This window comes from Anopheles arabiensis, chromosome 2 (assembly GCF_016920715.1).
Source record: "Anopheles arabiensis isolate DONGOLA chromosome 2, AaraD3, whole genome shotgun sequence".
Classification (NCBI taxonomy): domain Eukaryota; kingdom Metazoa; phylum Arthropoda; class Insecta; order Diptera; family Culicidae; genus Anopheles; species Anopheles arabiensis.
In genome coordinates, this window is record NC_053517.1 from 69,721,218 (window position 1) to 69,743,644 (window position 22,427).

The 22,427-nt window shown below is 43.4% G+C and overlaps 1 protein-coding gene across 12 annotated transcripts in view; it reads right to left on the reverse strand.

Annotated features, from left to right (window-relative positions):
* The window catches only part of LOC120893722 (poly(rC)-binding protein 3), a 134,237-nt gene that overhangs the window by 57,729 nt on the left and 54,081 nt on the right, over positions 1-22,427 (reverse strand). For 2 of the 12 annotated variants that reach the window (XR_005738150.1, XR_005738149.1), the window contains exons 1-2: positions 13,937-14,147; positions 3,521-3,818 (exon numbers count right to left, since the gene is read on the reverse strand). Coding sequence is in view for 10 of the 12 variants with exons in the window: in XM_040295779.1 (XP_040151713.1) it covers positions 3,521-3,613 (93 nt within the window). In the remaining 2 variants the exon portion in view is untranslated. Of the gene's footprint in view, positions 1-3,520; positions 3,819-6,133; positions 6,175-12,455; positions 12,654-12,914; positions 13,384-13,936; positions 14,151-22,427 lie in introns of those variants that run through there. The other 10 variants (XM_040295786.1, XM_040295787.1, XM_040295784.1 and 7 more) reach the window with 8 other exon arrangements.

The window sequence follows — 22,427 nt, forward strand, 5'->3', positions numbered from 1 at the left end:
TAGAATTCAGTGACCGCGTCGCGGCACAAGGAAATGTGGAGATAAAGTGGCATTTGATGTGGCAATGCAGCACAGCGCAGCAACAAAAGATTCTAGCTCGAAATGAACAGCCTAACATTAAAACCATAACGACACTCCACTCCTCCCCGTGGAGCGTCGTGTTTGTTGTTGCCACTGCTTTCTTCCGCCTGTCGCTCTTAAAGGTGATGCGTGCATAACCAGAAGTGCATTCTGCATAGGGTTCACCACCACAAGTCTTCCCGCCTGGCTGGCATGTCTAGACGTGCTTTAATAGTTGGAACGGTTCGCCGTGCACCTTGTAAAATTATCTCTACATTTAATCCAAAGGACGTATTAATCCAACGTCACCGAGTCGGACAGCTCATCCAAAAAGTTGAAACACATTCCCCCCTTCTGCCCGCATTGGACCACCATTTCACTCCCCGCTCAGAGTTACAGCGAGCAGGAGAGCAGTACAGTTCATGAGACGAGCCGCTAGGAGGCAGACTGATCAGACCGCAAATGAAACCAGACAGTGCCATTCCCCCAAGCTGTGAGGACCAATACACACATATACCTGGCATGATATACTACATTTTTCATAAGCAATGAAATAAAAGCCACATGCTGCACAGGCGCGATCATTGCCGTTGCGCTCACGAACCGAAGTAGTGTGAACTGGCATCAGTCATCTCGAACAACCACGAGATACCGAGAGACCGAGACACAACAGCATCTAAACAGCGCGCAGCACACGGTAGCGGGAATGATCTTTCTTCTGCCGTGTGAGTGTGCTGTTTTTTTTCGACACACGACTAATTAACGGAATAGTCCTTAGATTTAATTTTAGAAGCAACCCAACTCTAAGCACATGTATTTGGCATTTTCACCGCGGTGATTGCAACACACGCAAATAGTGTTGTTGTTGTTGTTATTGTTGTTAGCCGGATTTGGCCACACCTTGGTGAATACTATTTCGACGAAAGTAAACACACAAGATAAAGGAACTAGACAACTATTGCCTATTGATTGGATTTTTCTATTTTCATGTTTTTATTTTTTGATCAGTGTACTCCGGTGGACATATGATGTTTATAGCACCAAACAATGAGTAATTACTAACGCTTGCATGTTGAAATGAGCTTCCTTTTTGGTGGTGTAATTATTAGTGCATTAGAAACTACAATGTAACGGAAATAGGCGCTATTAATCATTGTAGTTTAGATATGCTACTAAAACAAAGGTTAATAATATCATTAGAAGGTTGGTGTCGTGATACAGTCATCAACTCGCATGACTTAACAACATGTCCGTCTTGGGTTCAGGCGTAAAATGGATCGCCCCTTCATAACAAGGACGTACTATATCCGGCTGTGTGGTCTGTACAAGTATGTACAGGCCGGCATGTCTGCGCAGGGCGTTACGCCAAAAAGAAGAATAATATCATTAGAATAAACCATACTTTGTCAATATCCATTATGAAAAGAGTATTATTTGCAAATTAAAGAAACTCAATTATTAAATACATGAAACATACTGATCCAAACGTGTGTAGTTAATGAAAATACCCGAAATTTTACTTGTTCAATGCATAAGCCAACCTGCTGACTTTCATTACTAACGGGGAACTCAACTCACATCATAATCATCGTGTAACCGCCACCCGTCTCTTGTCCTTTCGCATGGTAACAACCGAGCGAAAAGACCCTTCTTGTGTGCTTCGGGATTTTTACCTTTCAAACATGCATAAACTCTTGAGCAATGATATCCTCCTCCCATCTACGGCAGTCGCTCTTCAAGTCCCATGTCGGAACGTGAGCGAGTGGATTTGAAAGTGTGGGAAGCAGACATTTCACTCTCTCTCTCTCTCGTTCCTAGGCTGCTCTGACGCTCTGCACTCTGTCCTATTTCTATTGCTCCTTTGTGTGTAGTGTCCTCAGCTCCCAGGCTCCCGAACCTGATGTTTCGTTGGATATCGTCCTTGCTTTTTATAGTTCCCCTACACACGTTCCGAAGTCACCCCCGGAGAGGGGGATTGGGACTACAGGAAAAGTAGCAAAAAAAAAGGCCCGGAAAAGAATCCTTTTGATGGTGGTGAACGCTCGACGGTGATCATGAAAATGATGAACCTGATGATAGGAGCAACGCCCACAGAACTAAGGGCCTCAGACCCCCTTTCTCCTCCTCCTTCTCCTGCTTACAAATACACTCACACACTCGTATATATACGGTGTATGACCAGAAACAGCATGGCGGATTCGAGAATCGCTGCTGCATCTCGCACCATACCCCGGCGTCATCCGTTATTATTGCAGACTATGTATAAAACATATCCATCATGAGAGACGACCACGAGACAGGCATTTTCTGTCCTCCCTTCCCGACACTCTCGCCCTGAGTGGTACGGAAATCGTGAAGAACACTTTCAAGCAACGGGAGTTACTGCCACGACTCGTGGCAGGGAAATGACAAGAGTGCGACGACAAGAACAACGTGTACAGAAGACACGCGAAACGAGGCGATTTCCCTCTGGTGCTCGGTGTTGGGTCGGTTGCGTACACCATGCAGCCTCCATCCCTTTGCCGAACCATTGCTTCAAGTGTTGTATAATTAAAGAGTCTTCTTTCTGCCTACATGGCAAAATCTCCACAGCTGCTAAATGAAAAGAACGCGCGCGGCGTGCATACTCAGCCACGCGCGCTTAAGGATTTCGGTGCCATGCGTCTCCTCTCTTTACCGATCTTATCCTTGTTGCTTCTTTCCAGCACGTTCCATGGAGAAGGTGTATGTAATCTACGAAGGATGACTTTTCTCAATCATTTTTTGTTTGCATATATACCAGTATGGCAATACATATCCGGCCATTTAATGATATTCAAGCAACCCATGGTACAATTAAACTAGCTATTCCATTTTCAGCGCATTGCATCGTTGTGTTAATCTAACAACTAATATGTTTGGTTCACTCTGCAGCGCGCTGTTAGATTAACGGTTTAATTGGAGCGGCGATATACTACAAGATTCGATCTAACACAACCGGAGTCGGAGTCATTCAAAGTCGTCCAGAGTCCACAGGAATCGGCGTCGGTATGAGTTAACTGGAGCCGTTCGGTGCATTGTGCTTGTAATCATTGCATTGTTGGCATTTTATTTCGTTGTGCTTTTTTCGTCTTTCCCTTAGCGCGTCCCTTTCTCGTACAGGTCTTTATTTTAACGACCGACTCCAGCCGACTCCGGACGACTCCGGGATACTCCGATACGACTCTGAATCCGAACAACTCCGGGCGACTCTGGACGATTCTGGACGACCCTGGATGTCTCCGGATGAGCGGACCTACCTTCCCGAAAATAACGGAGTCGGATTGGAGTCGACTCCGGATTTTTGCCAACTTTACCCATCACTAGTGCTGCAAGCTTGAAGTTTATAGCTATTTAAAGTAATTTATTTTCAGTCTATATGCCCCGAAAATACCACACCCATGTCAGTGAAGTCGTTAAACAAACAGTTGAAAGAACCTACCTTTCCCTGCATGATGAGCCGAATGGTGAGGGTGACTGCCGGATCGTCGGACAGGTTGATGTCCCCGATCTTGACCATTTTTGCGTCCTCCATTTCGTTGAAGGATTCAATGATGCTTGCCTCGAAGGTGGTTATTTTGACTGATTTTAAGCACACGGGTACACTGGATATAATAAAGCGTTCTCACTGGGTTATGGGTTGAGCGCAGTCACTAGGTAGTGGGAATTACAGGATCCGTTTTATACGCCGTTGTATGCCGTTGTTCTGATGCGAAAAGGGAATCTGGTACGCTGGAGAACTGAACAGATGCGAATATTAAGTGGCGATGCGCGTAAAAATGCACCACGTTACGAGAGTGTAATAAAGATTGGTTGTATTACATAACAAGGCCGTGCAACGACACCGCTTATTCTATCCTGCGCATTACGCAACAAAAACAATAAATCGTTTCTCCTTTGGGTGGTATGAACATTGATAATGGTGCAGTCAATTTTCTGCTTTAGTTACACATCAAACGAGAAAAATTATTATCAACAGCCTTACGGTAACAACAAAAAAATACCCAACAACGATAAAAAGCACCAAAAAGGGGGGAACCAAAGTTGATTAATTAAAAACATCCTCCAGAAAATAGGCAAAAGCGGCTTCATTCTTTTTTTCATAGCTTGGCACACTTCTTGTTACACAACCGACAGGCAACATCATCTTGAATCAGGTCCTGCCTTTTAACATCACGCCCAAAGCACACACACACACACCATCCATACGCAACGTGTTTCGTGCGTAACTCGAACGGCTTGACAAAGTAACGCACAAAAAGCAAAATGTCCTTTAAAACATTCCGGAAGAGTTCGTAAGTCTTTTGGGGAGGTTGGCGCAACGTTGTCATCGCCCAAGATAGATTAAATAAATTAAAAGTAAATCTCGGCTCCATGGTTTTCCACTCCAATCCATCTGAAAAAAGGTCTGGAGACACTGATGGCTTTAGCTTATGCCTAAACAGAAGAAAAGAGTGGCGGCTTTCCCGATTTAGACGAGATTCTCGTTTCTTCTCGTCTATCAAATCAAAAGGATGGGTTAAAAAGTTTCAAGTCACTTTTTTCTCCCGATGTTGTTGTTACTTTCTTGACATTCATTCGCCTTTTGCCTTGAAATACGTTGAAATGGGCTTATAGAAGGAGTCATTCTGCTAGAGAGGAAAAAAAACTCAAATCTAGGTGATTTTTTCCATCTTTGGAAAACTCCAGACCCATTAATGCCGCCATTACACGGTCAGTGACATTTGCCCTCATCTCGCTCAAAATCTAGGGGAAAATCTGATGATGCGGAAAATTGCGCTCTAAAATCATCACCTACATCAGATTCAATTATCCCGCTAGGGGGGAAAATGGCGATCGACTTGAACTTTATCAATAAAAATAATATCTTACAACAAGGCGCCAGCTCGCGGTAGCACACCTTAAATTGTTTAAACGAAAGAATAATTTAAAGAAAAACTCTCAGCAATCATAGGAATGTTGAATGAAGGGATAAATGTTATTTTACATTAATGTTATACGTTAAATTTTAAGATTTCTTCCTAATAATATCTAGTTGTACGCACCGTGAAGAAAATACTCTACATTTCCGTAAGCGAAAAAAAGTCGACCGAGCGCGCATACTTCTTAGTCGTAAAATCCATTTACACCAAGCAAAACTCCCTTCCAGTACGTAGTAGTACCACACTACGCTTAGGTAAAACCGCCAATAAACCGAAGTTAAAGTAGAAATAAGAGGGAGACGGGATTGATAAATTGCATCAAAATTGGGTTTAATGGCAAACAGTTTGTCCGGAAGGAAAAGTTTTCGTTAAGCTGCCGTGCCGTTAAGACGGTTGTTCTTATGCGGGTTCGGTGAGGATATAATGTGCGGGTGATGCGTGATTTAAAAAGGAAGAGCACAAGCGCATGTTGCCTTCGGTGGGTAGCGAACCAAATGGAGGGTATCATCGTGTATACAACACATGTCATTACGCAAGAAGAAGAAATTTAGCAAGGTTGTTGGGTAAAGTGAAAAAAAAACACACACACAGCAACGGCACATGTCGGGCAAAACTAAATGGATAAAGATTCAATTATGCGGCGATACGAGATGAATATTAAATTCTTATCCATCCTGCCCACATTTTACCACGAAGCTATCACATTCTACTTTCGCGTCGTAACTGGTAAGTCTCTCTGCTGCCCGTAGGCTTTTGAGAACCTTTGCAGCGTGATGTTTCTTAGTGGCTCTGTTTTATTTTGCCAGTCGATTTCTCCCTAGCCTATACGACGGGAAGGAGTTTGACAGTGGGTAAAGTTGTGTATTCCCTTTACACACTGTTTCTCGCTAGTGTTTCTTGAGATGGTTTCACTTTCAGGTGGTTAATTGCACAGTAACAAATACGCTTTGTTTAAGTTTGTGTATGTGTGTGCACTGTTTCGTTGCATGTTCATTTTTTGTGTGTTTTTGGTAAGCAGGTATATCTAACGGGTGGTTTTTGACGGTCTTAAGCAGGGTCTAAGCACTTCCACTACCACCACACTACCACCAACAACACCGGGGGGGCTGATATTCAGGATGGCGGCCACAAACCGTTGATGGTCTTGTTTGGGATGGATCGAGGGTTAATTCGTCTGGAAGAAAACGGAAAGAAAAGTACGTGTCAAAATAGGAAGGAACAGGATAAAATTTGGATTAGTATCTAATCTACAACACATTAAAACATCAATCAACTTCAAGCAAACATTGGCACGGCAGGAACCTATTGCACTAAATTGCTGTAAGCGGGGAAACGAACAGCATTGCCTGGACCTCGCTGCTACGGCGAAAGTACGTACGGAGAATTAATACGCTCCGGATTGGGTAAACAGGAAGAGGAAACGTGCAATCGATTTGGCGGACGGATAACAATCGACGAGATCATAAAATTCGTTCAGTAAATACTACCCCTCCCCTCTCAGCCGAGTGGAGAGCAAACGCTTTTTTCACGGCAAATGTTTCTGGAAATTTTATACGCTACATGATATGGGTGCAAAACTATGATGAACACAAACAAATCCTCTTTATCTAAAGGGATTATTAGTTGAAAGAGCAGAATGTGTACTTTTGAATCGATTGTATTTGATCAGTCTGGCGAGAATCGAATCGCAATCTAGATGTGTTGTCGTGAAGAACTGTCGAACAAAACATCAGCTTCAGGGATGGGCTTAGTTTCATCATTCGATATCTGAACAGTGATGTGTAATCATTCAACATACTTTTTAAAAGTTTTTCACGTGCTCTTCCCGGAAGGACCGGCCACGTGATGCTGAACATGGTGTAGGAAGAATCCCGGAAGATTTTGTATACAAGCTTAAATGGCAAAGCCCATTTCACTGCCACTGCTTTGATGTGCTTCAAAATTCAGATCGGCGGTTACCGATGGATCCCAATCAAAAGGATTTCATCAATGTAGCAATGTTGACCCGTAAACTCTTACCGTAATTTTGTACATTGAGCGTTACGGCACAGCATTGTAGAAGAGTCGCATTAACATAAAGTATAACACCAAAAGCTCAGCATAACCGCTCTGTCTTACATAACGAGAAGAAGCAGCAATTGCTGTGCGGGATTAAATAAATTGTGTTGGATTTTAGTTACCTTATACATAACCAACGGTGGGTGCTGTTCGAACGCAAACGTTACAGGGGAACAACACTACTATCTACATCATTTGTGAGCAAATATTTGCAATAAAAGTATAACGCAACCACAAGCGCCCATAAATGTTCGCTATGAGCATCACACAGCTTGTTGTTCGAATAGAATTTTGCGTGCTTTTCTCTACTTGTTTCTAAATCCAATACTGCTTGCTGCTGCCGCTGCTGCTTACTGCCGTTATTTCGCGTTCGCGTTCATCAGACAACGAAACGCACATATGTCGCCAAGTGCCTTCCATAGCTATGGAGCAATAAAACGCGTTTGGGGAGAATGGGCTGGTGGGAATAGTGGCGGTGTGCAAGCGCAGCCTGTCCTGGACCACAATTTGAAGCTTCTTTTTTATCCCACTGCAAACCTGGGCAGTGCAGCGGACAGCATAGGTAGGGATCTGTTAAGTTATGTGAGATAGAGCTGAGAACCAACCAACCGTTTTGCGTTTGGCATTGCTGCTGGCTGGTCGATCGCCTGGACCCATAGCAAACACACATGGTATTACGGCGGAATGTGCGTTTTATGCTACAGCAAAAAAAAACGCACACATACTCACAACAACACTAATACACGCACAGATCGCAACGGAGAAACGAAAACGCAGCAAGTGTAGCGGCTTTCGTGGCTGAGCCGGTATCAAGTTAATACCGTTACATGAACTAAACCGAACCAAAGAATCGCGTAAAAAACAAAACCGGGAGAATCGAATATCCCATCCATGATGGGTGGTACAGTCGAGGAGAGGCGATACACAGCATCACGACCGCAAAAGCAAACACGCGAAATAAGTTATTCGAGAAAAGGCAACGGGAACAAAAACAATGCAAAAAAAGACAGACACAAGGGAACATATTTGGCGTGAGAGACGAAAAGAACATGATTGCGACAAATGATCATACATTGCCGAAGCTACCAACGCAGAAGCACAAAAAATGGGGGTTGGGCTATTGATATAGGTTCTTAAGCAGGCTCTTTTCAATAAATTGCGTCTCTTCCTAGTATTTTTCACTTTACCAACAAAAGACAATAAATTACACGATTTAGTTGTATACAGCAACCATTTTACTGCCAGGTTATTTTGATTAAAGTATCAATTCGAGATGTATGTAAACCTAACCATTACAGGATAAAAACTGCATCCATCTAAATATTAATGATTGGTGGCAGCAGAGAGAAGGGCTCAAAATGATGATTACTCCCTCCAAAACAACGATGATCGTCGTAAAAGGAAGTAGAAAGCAAAACAAAACACAAATGCAACATCATTGGATGGATCCACCCCTCTTGGCGGTAGTGGGGAAACAACGAGAAGAAGCTTTATTGCAATCTCGATCTCCATCGAACTCTTGCAGCGGGCGAAAATTCGATACAGCAAAAAATAACGAAAAAGGCTCGGCAAAACTTAATGCTTTGTTGAACACTTCTATTTACGAAAAAATAAGAGTGATTTAGATAATTTTAAATATTTCATTTCATTTTAAATATAAAGAAATTTCAGTCAAAAGTGTGAAACGCGTGGTGGAAGAACTTGAAGTTATCGAAAATCTTTTCTAAAATAAATAATTTAATTTAGTTTATTCTGATTTAATGCTCTCTACCTGAGATGTATCCCAGTTAATAACTTAAACTTTAAAAAATGACAAACAAAATGGAAATTTGGCTATTTTCGAGGAAAAAAAGGATCAATGAATCTCCCAATTTTTATTTATGTGGTGAGTTGTGTGGGGGTGAAATTACCTGCAAATTAATCAGCAATGGCACCCTACCGTCGTGGCTAACTAAACTTTCATCGCAGCTATCAAAACCTACTGTATTTTGGCCACATTCGAAAAATACAGAAAAAATAACACCTTCATTGTTATTTCAAATATAATATAAATAACTAAAAACTCAACCAAATCGAAAAGGATGAGGTCAGTAATAGTATGAAAGTAATGCCAACATACTGTTGTTGCATAGTATTTTACAACACCAGGGGAAAAAATAGATAACAACGTTCCTATTGCTGTAAACAGCTGGGAGTAAACCGGCAGCAACATCACCCCATCCGTCACGATACACACTACTTCCTACGCAGTTGACGCAGTTAGGGAGAACATATGTCATCGGTTTGGTTTTACATGTTCGGGAACTTATCGATCACATTTTGTTGATAACAAGCAGACGGCAGCAGCAACTGGTGGTGGACATGATAATGGCTTTTGTAAACAGGGCGGCAGGTCGCTAACCTTATCTACGACCGTGTATAAAAAAAAGAGTGTCAAAATATTCAAATTGCACATACAAGTAAACGGTCAGCATTGTATACTGCTACACTTTTGATTTTTCTTGTTGAATGAATTTAATACATTTAAAAGCGATATACTCATAAATAAAAAGAATTGTTCATTTTTTAATCAATTACTCCCCACCACAGCCACAGAGGCTTAAACACAACTCGCTGCGGTCAAATCGGAAAAGTGGACATCCGTCATGCGTGGCGCGATAAGCACGAGACTTCTCTCCCGATCCCAAGTGGCGTATCGCTTAGTTGTTCTTTTAGTAGTTGTTTTTTAAATTGCTTGTAAGAAAAGGCAGTCCCAATCGACGGAAGAAACAAAGGCAATGCATAAAAGCAAGCACACATGCACATGTGCATCGTTGCACTTCAGCATGCTGCCCTACAGTCGGCGCAGAAGAAATGTGACGATTGTAATGAAGAAAACCGACCACCAGGGGAGGTAGGCTCGGTTGGTGGTGTGTCTTCTGCTGATATCGGACGCGAAAGATTTCTTTCGTAAAAGTGGATCAAGCCTCAACGCGAGACAACGGCATCCATCACACGCTGCCCGGTCCAAGATTGTGATGACAATGGCCAGTACACAGCACCACCACCACCACCATCAGTAGCAGAACCAGCAGCAGCAAATGAAGGCAACTGAAGATACGAGTCGACCAGTGGCCCACCGACTGTTGCAAGTAACAAAAACAAAACAAAAAAAAAGCGTTGGGAATAAATCCTCTTATCGCCTTACGTTCGCAGTACTGCAACAGCACCACACACCGACATAAATATCTCTGCTGCTGTGCCGTACTACCTCCTCCTCCCGGTCGGTGTCCGGTTAGCTGGTTTCGCCCGTTACAGGCTTCTGGATTTGGTCACACAGACACGTCGTCCCGTTTTTCCAATCGATGACCAAGCCTCTCTCTCTCTCTCCCTCTCCCTCTCATACCATACTGGAAGAAGGCTCCCCACCCGTCACCATCATCATCATGTAGAGGTGCATCTCTGCACAGCAGCTTATGGCATTATGAGCCGGATATGGTATGGCTGGAGAAAAGCAACCCTCCTCTCCTCGCTCATCCGCCGCAAGGAAGCCTCTCCGTTTGTCGCGCTAAGGGAAGCCCTACAAGGGGCGGATACGGGCGCCTCTTCCTCCGCTCCACATTGGTGCGAAGGGAGCGCAATACATAGCACCGCTGAAGGCTTCCGAATGAGGCTTCTAAAATCAATACACACACTGAATGGTGTTTTCCACCACCACACAACAAGCAAACGCGTTTTGTGTTGTCACAAAGAAATGTGTCATCGTTTGTGCCTGGTTGCAACCTGTTTCCGACCCCGTACCTTGGCGCGTGTGTGTGTGTGTATCGATTGCTCCCCGATATTATTTTTGCCCTACCGGCCAGAGGGGGGAAATGGAGAAAATTATCGACTATAAATGTCTCCATGGCACACTTTTGCGCTCGGAGTCGTACACCAGTGCACACCCAAATTCGTGAAGCTTTGCCAAAATGTGCACGCAAGGACCTCAAAAATGCACTTTGAAGATTCGGTGGCTAGAATGGGCTTCAGCCGTTTCTAAATAAAGACCAGATGCATTGCACGATTGATTTCCCTTCACCTGCCAGAAGTCCACCGTACACGTGTGTCGCATTATCAGCCAATTTCCGCCCCACAAGAAGAAGAATATTTAAATGTTTGCAGCAATTTGGAAGCAACGGCCAACAAACACCGCACGATGAGGGGTTTAGTGCACTAGGCTCGATAACGGTTGGACGATAACATAGCACAGAAACCCATCCCTTCTCCCCGTGCTGCCATGTTATGCATGCATGCTTTTGGCACCGTGTGCGAAGGGAAAGCATCGGACTGCCCAATGTGACCGCAGCGAGCGCGCGCACACGCGAGATAAAGTGTAATACACATTATAGTGCAGTGAAGGAAAGACACAAAAGAACGAACCAAACCGACGTGCACCAGGGCGTTGTGGACACGCTGGGAGAGCGCGACTTTCCCAAACCGGTCACATTCCTTCCGGTCAGTATCAGCCCGCAGCCGCCGTGAGGCGACATTTTACAGTGAGCGGTGCTCTGTTCGGTAGTGCCAACCCCGGTTTGGGATGGTAGTTTCGGGGTAGTAAAATCGGGAGCAGTTAAACCATCCCAATTGCGGCAGCAGAAACCATCACACCGGGCGAGAGAGTGCGCGCGATGCTGAAGCAAACTGTCACACTAGTGTGTACGCTCTCTTTTCGGGGGGACGGATGATGCTGCCGGTTCGAGCGATTCTTACGTCGCCGTGCATCATCATCATCATCATCATCACCATCGTCGTCGTCGCCGCCGTGTGCCCTCTTCTCAAGGGTGAGGTACCCCTTTCATTGAAGCATCGAATACGTAAGATGCCTGTACTGACGCGAAGAAAGAAGGAAACTGCGAATGAACGGAGCAAAAGGACCGCAAGAACTGATTTCGTTCCGAATATGTTTGTGTGTGTAGAGCGGCCGCTGTGTAGTGAGCGCTGCTGTGCATACAAACACATACGGTCGCTGCTCTGCTCTGTTTGAATCGCAGCAGCAGCAGCACCAGAGTACCAGCACACGTCACATCCGCTTGGGGCGGAGGAGATTGACACGAAAAGGGGTGATTGTAAGCGTACCGCCGTGTGTTGTGGTTCTCTGTGATTGATTTCCCTATCCCGTTTTCTCTGCTTTCCCTCCCCGAACAGCCCGATGTGTTGTTTTGCTTCTTTTTCACTATCGAAAGTGCTCACTTTTAGCCACCGAAGCCTCTGGTGTGGCTGGTGTGCAAAATCACGCTCCCTAGAATGAATGGACGCCCAGCAGCACGCGAGCGGTGATTGTGTTGCTACGCGGGGACTTTTGCGTCTGTTTATCGAGACAAGAAGAAAATGACATGCCAGGAAATGAAAGAATGAAGCGATGGGAGATGATGCACTTACCAGAAGAAACGAATGCGGTGCGCGAGAGGCCGCGTCCTTTCCAATGCACAGGGAAGGACACTGCTGCTACGTGGAGATGGGAGTTTTTCCTCCTATTTTTTTTTGTTCTTGCAACCGTATACACACCACACCGGCGAAAGAGGGTGGAAAATCCAATCGATCGCACTATCCGCGTGCGTACCGCACACACACACACACGTACACAAGCACGCGCGAGCGCATACACTTGCAAACACACCATGGAAACGTCAAACGCTTTGCTTTGCGGGCAACACCATAGAGCGAAGGAACGCGGCCGCAATGGAAACAAAACATTTATCACCCCGTAAACTACATCACCAGAGCGCACTGCTACGACCGCCACCGTCAGTCACCAGTGTCCCCTCGCTCCACCCTGACTACCCCCACTCCACCCGTCGTACAGTTCATCATTCAACGATTCAGCGTTTTTTTACTGACGCGAAAGGGAATCGAACACAGCAAAATCCCGCAGCACGAAAACGCGTAGTAGGAAAGAAGCCGAAACGCGATTCTTTGCGTCTCGAGAACCCGGGGGCCAGTACTACTTCATGCAAAGTCAACGCTGACTGCCATGCCTGTATGTGTGTGTGTGCGTGTGTGCGCGTTTGCGGGAATGTGAAAGTGAGCAAGAGAACGAAATCCACGCTTGGGCCGTGTGCGCGAGAGTGAGCGAGAACGATTCTTTTTGCGGTTTCCACCACACACAAGCGCGCACGAAATATTTCACCCAAGAAATGGCCGCACGGGGTTTGGTGGTGGTGCATGTGCCGAATTTTAGAAGCGCAATGAATCTGCCTTTGGTCGTAATGAGTTCTGGGGTGGCAACTTTGCACTTTTCTTTCTGCTGGCTTGTTAGCCATTTTCCACCAACATCTTCAGGGGGGGTCAATTGAGCTGCAGGCTAAGCGCACGCACCGGTTTTCTGTCACACAGGCAGTTCCAAAGATAATCTTTCAGTACCGCTGTCCCCCTCTCGTGGCCTGCTTTCTTCACGACCGGACGCACCACCGCAGGCTTGACGGGATAAAATCCGCCTTGATATGTTCGCGACGCAGCATCGAACCACGGCGTAGCAGGCATGGGAAAAACTTCCAGATCAATATACACACACATACACGCACTTTCCTCCCGCGGTCACGAAACAAGCGATCGAATGTTCAGTCCAAAAACACTTGCACCCCCCGAATGTGTCACACTTGCTTCGATATTAATATGATTGCGTTTCGTAGGTCCAGCAACACCCGATTACAAATCACTTTTCTTGCCGGATGCCACCAGCCGACCCGGTAGAAGCCGTCTGTGTCGCGGGTGCAGCAGAAGCAACCGTGTACGGTGGCGAAAAATCGAAACGAATCAGAGAAAATCGACCACCACACAGACCGTCGTCACACCACGCGCGCCGCAGGTAGCGAGACACCGAAAACTTGAAAAAATGCCGAAAAATGCACCGATCTGCTCACCGGAAAGCGCTGAAGGATGGTGGGTCGGCCTTAATTTTCCAGTGTGCCGCGTTGTGAATGGTGTTGAAAAAACTACTATTTTCGGGAGTAATGAGAGAAGTGTGGGGAAGCGTGTGTAGCTCAAAACAAAGATAATACAAAACTAGCGAGCGGTTCTGAGGGAAAACACACTCGCAACTACGTACGGCAAACGGGACAACGCGAATCACTGTGACAGGCACGATATCACGCACACTAGCGCCGGCAGGCAATCGGAATACGTCTGGGCGTTCTATGTGTGCGTGTGTATGTGCAGTGTGTATGCGCATTGCCACCTTGCACCACTACAGCCCAATGGCGTGTGCTTGATGGATGCGTTTTCGCTTACTCGTTGAAAGGTTCGAGCCGGCTTGTATTATATGCTGGAGGGAGAATTTATATTAACTGTACTAAGAATTTGGCTTAAGTAACGAGAATGATAGGATGAAAATGAATAGTTCTTTTAAAAACTGTTAAAAACGTCCAAAACCGTCCAAATACTAAAGAGAAGCCACTCAAGGTAGAACATGTGAAGCTGGCTTGAAAATAGAAATGGAATTGGCACAGCAAGTAAGAAAACTTTTGTAGCATATTTATTTTTCAAGAAAATATTTGTGCTGTTCTTATTTGATTTTTTGAGACATCGTTACAAGTACTTATTGTATTGCAATACATTTGACCAATTATAATAATAATTTTCAATAAACAACCTAGACTGATTTTAATTCATAAATTCTTTTCGGGCCACTTGTGCCAAAAAGAAAATGCTGGATTTGTGTTCCTCAAACGAAATCTTGACGACTTCTTATGCATTGTCGATTGAATGTGCCGTTTGGTTGTTCACGACGCTTTTGTTCGGTACTTAAACCTTGTTTAATGGGCATGCTCAATCACAACGGTGTAATGATTATTTTTGCACCACGTGGTCGCTCTCGTTGCGGTCCAGTTCATCTGATGAATTGAAGTTTCAAGCTCGTCTATCAATTCAAACCCGAATAGCGAAAGCATTTGGAAGGAAGCCGATGGACGCTATCAATTGTTTAACAATCAGAACCGTATCAGCGTGAAATGTAATCTAGATGATGATTTTCTACGGCTGGTAATTCGTAGACAGCAATAAGTGAAGTAAACTTAATCAACAACAATAGCAAAAATCCCCTTTTTTGGTTTTGGCGCTATAAAGCGGGTAAGTATACCCAATGGGTATGACGACGAAATTGCTTTCTCTGCAACCCGTGCGTTCGGCGCGGTTTAGGTGGACTATTGAACCAATGCCAAACGACGGAATAGTTCAATAAGGATATCTGTCCTGCACGATTATTTCACCTTTGTTCCAATGTGCTCAGGTTCCTATTATAGTTGCCGTCCGGCCATGGGGATCGCATTGCGCGAGACGCCGAAGAAACAGCACAATAGAAGGACCGCTTTTATCATGACGAACGTGCCATCCGCGAAATATCGGAAAAATTGCTGCATAAGCTTATATTTTGATCCCTTCACTTTCCTTGCTCAATATATCTTCACATCTTCAGTTGTTTGAGCAGGCAGCAAAAAAGGAGGAAAAAACACCGGAAAACGTGGTGGACGGTTAACACAATCGCTTTTTTGTACACCTTCGAGGTCTTGTTCCATACTCTGTCCGATGAATTCGTGCCGGTATCCCGGTATCAGTGCCTAGGGAAATCGAACGGTCCCCCAAAACGAGTGCTACTCACGAGATAGAAAAGCTTTCCACCTCGTCGAGCATGTCGGTACTACCGACCGGCGCGCTGTTCCTTTTCTTCGGTTTTTCGTCGATTAAACAATTGAACGTGGAAACGATTGGGCAGTACAACGGGGAAATTCCGGCATAGAAAAACGACAACCGATTTCAGCGGATCGTGTGGGAGGCGAATGATATTTTGAGTAAATACTTTGCGCTTAATTTTTTCCGCCAATGTTGTTTCAGCAAATAAATCTGTGGTATGACGGAAATTGAATTTGCGTTTGTCTGGCACGTTTGCTCGTGAGAAATAAACGGAAGAAAGAGCGGCAAAAAAACTGTTTGCTCAGCAGTTAGTGCCGATTTCCAATAAAGATAAAAGAAGCCTTTGCATGCAAATATACACAGGTAGTGTTATTTTATTGTAAAACAAAGTTAGGGATGGGGAGGTGGTTGAAAAAGGAAAATTAGATAGCTAGTAAATAGTAGTAGTAATAGGCACTATTTATTTTAAATTAAACAAATTGTTTCTGTTGTCGTATTGGTGAGATGGATATGGAAGTTTTTGCTCTACATGAACTTTTAAAATGATGTAGAAGGATAGAAGAATGTAGTAAATCTGTTTCAGGCAAGTTATTTAACTGAAATGTGCACATTGGAGCTTGCTTTGCTGAATATTTCCTCTAGTACAGCGGTCGGCAAAGTTCGACCCGCGGTCCAAATGCAACATTCAATCCGGCCCGCGAACGAATTTCAGGGATGTTGAAAGATGGGAATAAACTATTCGTAAAGAACTACTAAAGATCTATTAGAATGATATTTTGTACTATCGTACTCCTTCAATTTTAATTAAAGTAATATGAAATGACAGACCGATCAGTATTTCGGAATCGTGGTCAATATCCACTTATGTAATATACACATTGTTCCTACACGACAACAAGACTTTAGGAATGGAAGAAGTCGCATACGAAATGTTTTATAGAGAAGATACACTAATGTCTGGTTGCAGTAAATTTATTCAATGTTTTGAATGTGGCTTTGCGACTTTGCAATACAAAGTTTAAAACATAGTGAAATAGCTCCATGCATTAGTTCTTCTTAATTTCACAAAAATTTGTTGGTTTCAGTTTTAGCTATTTCAGAACTATTTTCGATCGCATTTGAAAACCAATTCGACGATTTTAAACTCTGTTGTTTTTACGAGTACGACGATCCCACACGGTTGCTATTTACGAGTACAACGATTTTCAAAGTGCTTTTTCATAAGGATTCAGTTAACAATTTGTCTGCCATGACATTACTTGTTCGTAAAGCATTTCAATAGTTACTATATGCACGTTTTTCTTGATAAATTCAGCCTATAAAGCTTTTGTATCATACCCATAATATCTTCAATATTTTTTGCGTCTTGGAGGATGCTAGATGTCAGATGATATAATTACAGAAAACAACAATTTCACCAATCACATTGCTTAACATCATTAACCAATTATTTTGTTTCTTAAATTGTTAAATCTAATAATTTAGGCGCAAAAACTTCATTTTTTGGCCCACGGCTTTCGATCATTCGCTAAATCTGGCCCTTTACTTCAAAAGTTTGCCGACCGCTGCTCTAGTACGTTTCTTCTCACCGCCTGAAGGTATGCAATATGGTATTTAAAAAATGATATTTATTTTATGTCTGAGTTTCTGAACACTCGATAACCATTGAGTAAGCAATTTTATTCATTTCATCACAGGCCATTCATTTCTCCACATCATCAATAGAGCAAACTAAGGGGCCACGAGCTCAAATGAGGTCCCGAACTAAACGAACATCTTGTCTTTCAAACAGTTTCATACGCTGTACAATACTAGACGGTATTCAACCGTATTTTAGCAGGTAAGAAGTGGAGAGCAGGTTTTATAGGTAAGAAAATGACCAAAGTCAGATGTAGGAGTTTGTTTTTACACGGGTGGAAACTTTTCAATTGCAATGCAATGCAATGTTTGTAGAATATAATGACGAGGATGACACAATTGATAATTCGTCTAAAAGCAGTGCGCTCGAAATTGAGCTTTTGTTGATTGTTGATTGAATCATTTACAATGATTTAGGAAATCAAACTTATTATGCCAGGTAATGCCAAGGGTCCTCTGTATTCAGAAGTGTACTCTGAAATTGTTGGCTTCCAAACCCAATTAAACTCGGTAACATATAACAACCACTTAAGAGAACTTAAACAAAGCCGAACCCATTAAAATCCTTAAAGAGATACTAAACCCATACCGGCCCAGGAGTTGATACTGAGTTTATAACTACCCTTAAATCGCTCATTAACCTGTAACAGTCCTGGAACTGTTCATAAACTCATACTAGTCCTGGAACCGATACTGACCCCATACCGGTCTTGAAAGTGATAATGAGCTCATACCGGTCCTGAAATAGCTCCCGATGTTATTCCCTTTCTGAAGCTATACCTTGACATGTTCCAAATTCTGTACAGGTGTGGGTAAAATATTCAGGTCCGACAAAGTAACTGATTCTGCTGGTCACCAAATAATAACCAGCAGTACATATGCAGCGTAGGAAATAGTATAGGAAATAGCGTAGGAATTTTAGCAGAATTAGTACAACTAAATGTAACAAACACTTTTTTTTAACTTTTAAATTCTCGTAAAAATATGGTGCTTCAGCCTGACACTACATTTCTCATAAAAAAAAAATTATATAGCGGGCTTACCCAACCGACTGTCCTTTATTACACTTTATTTTTTATTTTTACCTAATTATTAACAATGCGTTTGACCATGCGGTTAGATAGTACGAATGGTGAACGTCTGTTCTGAATTTGTTGGTAACGTAGCGAGAATAAATTGGCACAGTCTGTAGCTGTATTGATGGTGATAACACTAACAGTCTTACTAACAAATTCACACTTTCGTAGGGATGACGTAAAAATAGGTGAAAATGAATCTCACATTTATTTATTTTGTTAAAAATATGTGCTGCGTCAAAAATCCCTGTCAACTTATCAAATTACCCCTTAGGACCTGCTTTGCTCATGATCTGCGACTGCATATCTAGTGCTAATAATTATCTAGTTCCGATCCGGGTAAAAGCTGGAGTATGCCGATAGCAATGAGTTTATCTGTTCTACTCATTACATACTCTCACAAAACACATATTGGAAAATGAAATTGAACCTACCTTTAGTTAGAACAGTAATTATCAAAAAGTTATTATGTTAATTACATTGTATGTTTCTATTATTTTACAAACAAAGCTGTTAATAATCATTGTTATTAGAGCCGAAAATCTGCAAATCTGTAGGAGTAATGGGGCAGAAATGATCAATAGAATTTTATCTTTTCTTCCCATCTATAAGTCCTTATAAACAGGTGTAAACAATCGTACGAGGATTAGAGCTACAAAAATAGTGAGATGCTGATTTTTTGTATTTAATGTCTATAATTTAATTCAATCGAAACACCGTATCGGACATCTGGAATTATATTTTTTAAACAATGAGTAGTTGGATTACTTAAACCAACTAGATTTGTCATTTAATTATGGACAGTATTCTCACTTCAATTGACAAGTGTGAAATTTAATATAAGAAACGCTTTAAAATCAATTGCATTCCAATATATTGAATCGATGAAATGAAAATAAAACAAATTCCCAAGCACTCTCCCACGTGTGCTAAAACGTAATCGATCTCTTTGACTACTTCCTTGCCCCAAAACCTGTTGTATTCGCAGAAATCGCGAAAATATATGCGACCATCCCGTCTGTACAAGAGCCAGACCAGACACCATCTGACAAATCCAGATCACGCGAAGCCAATAAAAGTGCGACTAAAATACAACCGTAAACAAATGGGTCAAAATGCCAGCACATCAACATTTGATGGACGTGAACGTCGAGAAGCAGAGCAAATCTCGCAACAAACGAGTATCGATATCCGGATGATTAATATGTCCCTTTATCCTGGCAGTAATCCTCGCAATATGTGCTCCATCCTTCCGCTGGCCAAACATACTTAACACCCGTACCCGTACCACTGGTGGTGGCGATGTCTGAAGCCACGTCCGGGGGGAGTTGTTCGGGGTGGATCCAGAAGTCGCATAAAACCTAATAAAAGTGAATCCTACAACCGCTGCGCACCCTGTGTCTGGCACACACCATTGCACCCCTGTAGCGCTCGTGCTAATTTATGATTCGTCCCATTCTTGAGCTTTGCAAAGTCATTCTGTCTTGTGTAGCGATAAACACGGATGCTTCGCCAGATAAGCGGGGAAGGCAGAATGGGGGCTCGTTCCCCGGGAAGAAGCTGAACAAGTATATCACTCTGTTCGTGTGACGTTGTCGTTTTTTTCATTTATTTTTGTTTTGCTAGTGACGGTGTGGCTGGTGCGAGAACGCCAAACCGAAAATGGAACCATTGCAAGGCGACCGCGGTGTAGGTGGCACTGGCGCAAGGACATCAACGCGATTTCAATTTTGTCGCCTTCTGCAGGCGCACTTTTGTGCCGGGGCCGCTTTTGTCGGGCACAGCATCTGTTCATTGGCAATGGCGACGGTTGGGGTATTGGTCTTGTGAGGGAATGCTATCACGATGCCCTCCGGAGCATGGCCACCCAGTCTTTGACTTAATGTGTCTTCGCGAACAAAACCGTTCTACCGAAACACATCCGACATCTGACGCTGTACACCGTTGTGCTCAAGTTGACGGATTGTGGCAGCTCGCAATAGAGCTGCTACATTTAATCAGCGCCGGGTGTTTATTGCTATCGGTGAGACCGGGTGTCATTGCTTTTGTTTGGCGCGTTTTATTTGTACGTACCGGGGCCGGCGTTGGGTTGGCGTAATGAGCAGTTAAAGTTCCAATAAAAAAGTAAGTTTAAAATGCTTCCGAAGTACCTTCTGGGCTGCGCGCGGCAGGGATGAAACAAATCCGACCCCATTAAGCAAAAAAGTATCGTACAGCTCAAATGTTAAGGAGCTAGGTCCCTCTTACGGTGTCCAGGTTAACGACAGAGCGGTGGAAACGGGTCATCCTTAATTTATGGCTCATTCATTAAAGATTTCGTCACTAATGCGCAATCGCGTGCTGCGATAAATTAGCAGGATGCTGAGGGACTTTTCTCATCTTCATCCGTTGCACTTCATCTTGTTCAGACTTGTAAAAATGTTACACTGCGTAAAAAAAAAGATCAGGCAGGAGACAACGAGCACTTGCTTTTAAAGGATTCGCTGCAGGAATGATAAGTATTTGATGTAATGTAGGAAGCAATAAACCATATTTTACACACCCCATAAAGTCACTAATTGGGATGGATGGAAATTTTATATACTTATTAGAAACTCTAAATTTGAATAAGATAACTATTTGATACCACAAGCAGAGTCACTTTTTGAAACTGGAAATAACTCTGTAATGCAGCAAAATAATATATTCATAATAAACAAAAATCTAGTATTTACTCGGCCATTTTCATGATGCGCTACTTTGTTCAGGTTTAATCATGTTTTTATTACATATAAAATCCTTCCAATTAATATAATAACATTTGGAACAGTTTGTGTCCAACAAGAGGTATAACTCTTTGACTATGCAAACTTTCGTTGTGATTCCATTTTTGGTGTTGCTCAGTTTAATCGATTCTCCCTGCTGCTACAAGGGCGTGATACCAGTTTTATTACTATAATCGTGCTGAGTTTATGTCAACTTGCAATAGGGAGAAACCCCAATCAAAACCAAAACTCAAGATGAGTTCTTTTCTTTTAGCCACGTTCGCTCTTCAACGCACAAACGCAGTCTCGCAAAAAGCGAAGGGACCAGCGAGATTAACATCAAACATTTGCACCCTTGTTCTGTGGGAGTGCAAAGCGAAGCGAGAAAGAGAGAGATAGGAAAGTACCTTAGTTCTTCTTAGGGGGAATGCAGGAAAAGCAGAGCACGCTTGTCTGGAAGCATCACCGATCAACATCAATCTCGTCGTCCTCCTTCCCCAATTTTGACAAGGGCGGCCCCCGCCACCATCGCTGGATGCTGGCTGGATGGTATGCGTGTCCCTGTGTAAGGACGCTCCACACAAATGCGGGTCTGCAGAGCATAGTGGAAGCATTTTATTTTCCCTTATTTCCCTTCAACTACCAACGACAAGTGTCCCGCACATTGAATGCGGCAAAGAAGGAGCACAGATTTTACAGCAGCAGCAGCAGCAGCAGCAGCAGCAGCAGCAGCAGCAGCAGCAGCAGCAGCAGCAGCAGCAGCAGCAGCAGCAGCAGCAGCAGCAGCAGCAGGGAGTGCAGAAAGTAAAAGAAAATGTGTTGGAGTAATAATAATATGCTCTGACATTGGATCGAAAAGCAGCACGAGCCCAAAATCGGTAGGGGACTGTCATTGTGCAACTCACGCTCGGAAACGATATTCCAGGACAGGAATTTGCTCGCCTGTGAGCATTTTTTACACAATCCAGCGTACGCTTTACACACTTTGCGTTCTCTCTGTCGCCCTTCCGTTATGATGGCGGTGCGACACGACCAAAAGGGAAAACTTACATTCAAACAACTTGGGACAATGGAGCCGGCACAACACCGTACGTAAATGGTGATAATCTTGAAAATTCTTTCACACTTGTACCGGCTTTCCGACGGCTGTGTTATTGCGTTATCTGTGTGCAGGCTGAAAAGTGTTGAAACATAGCAGCTTTGTTCGGTGGTATGAAGAAAACAAGGCAAACACACATACATTTTCATAACAAAATCATAAACGGCTC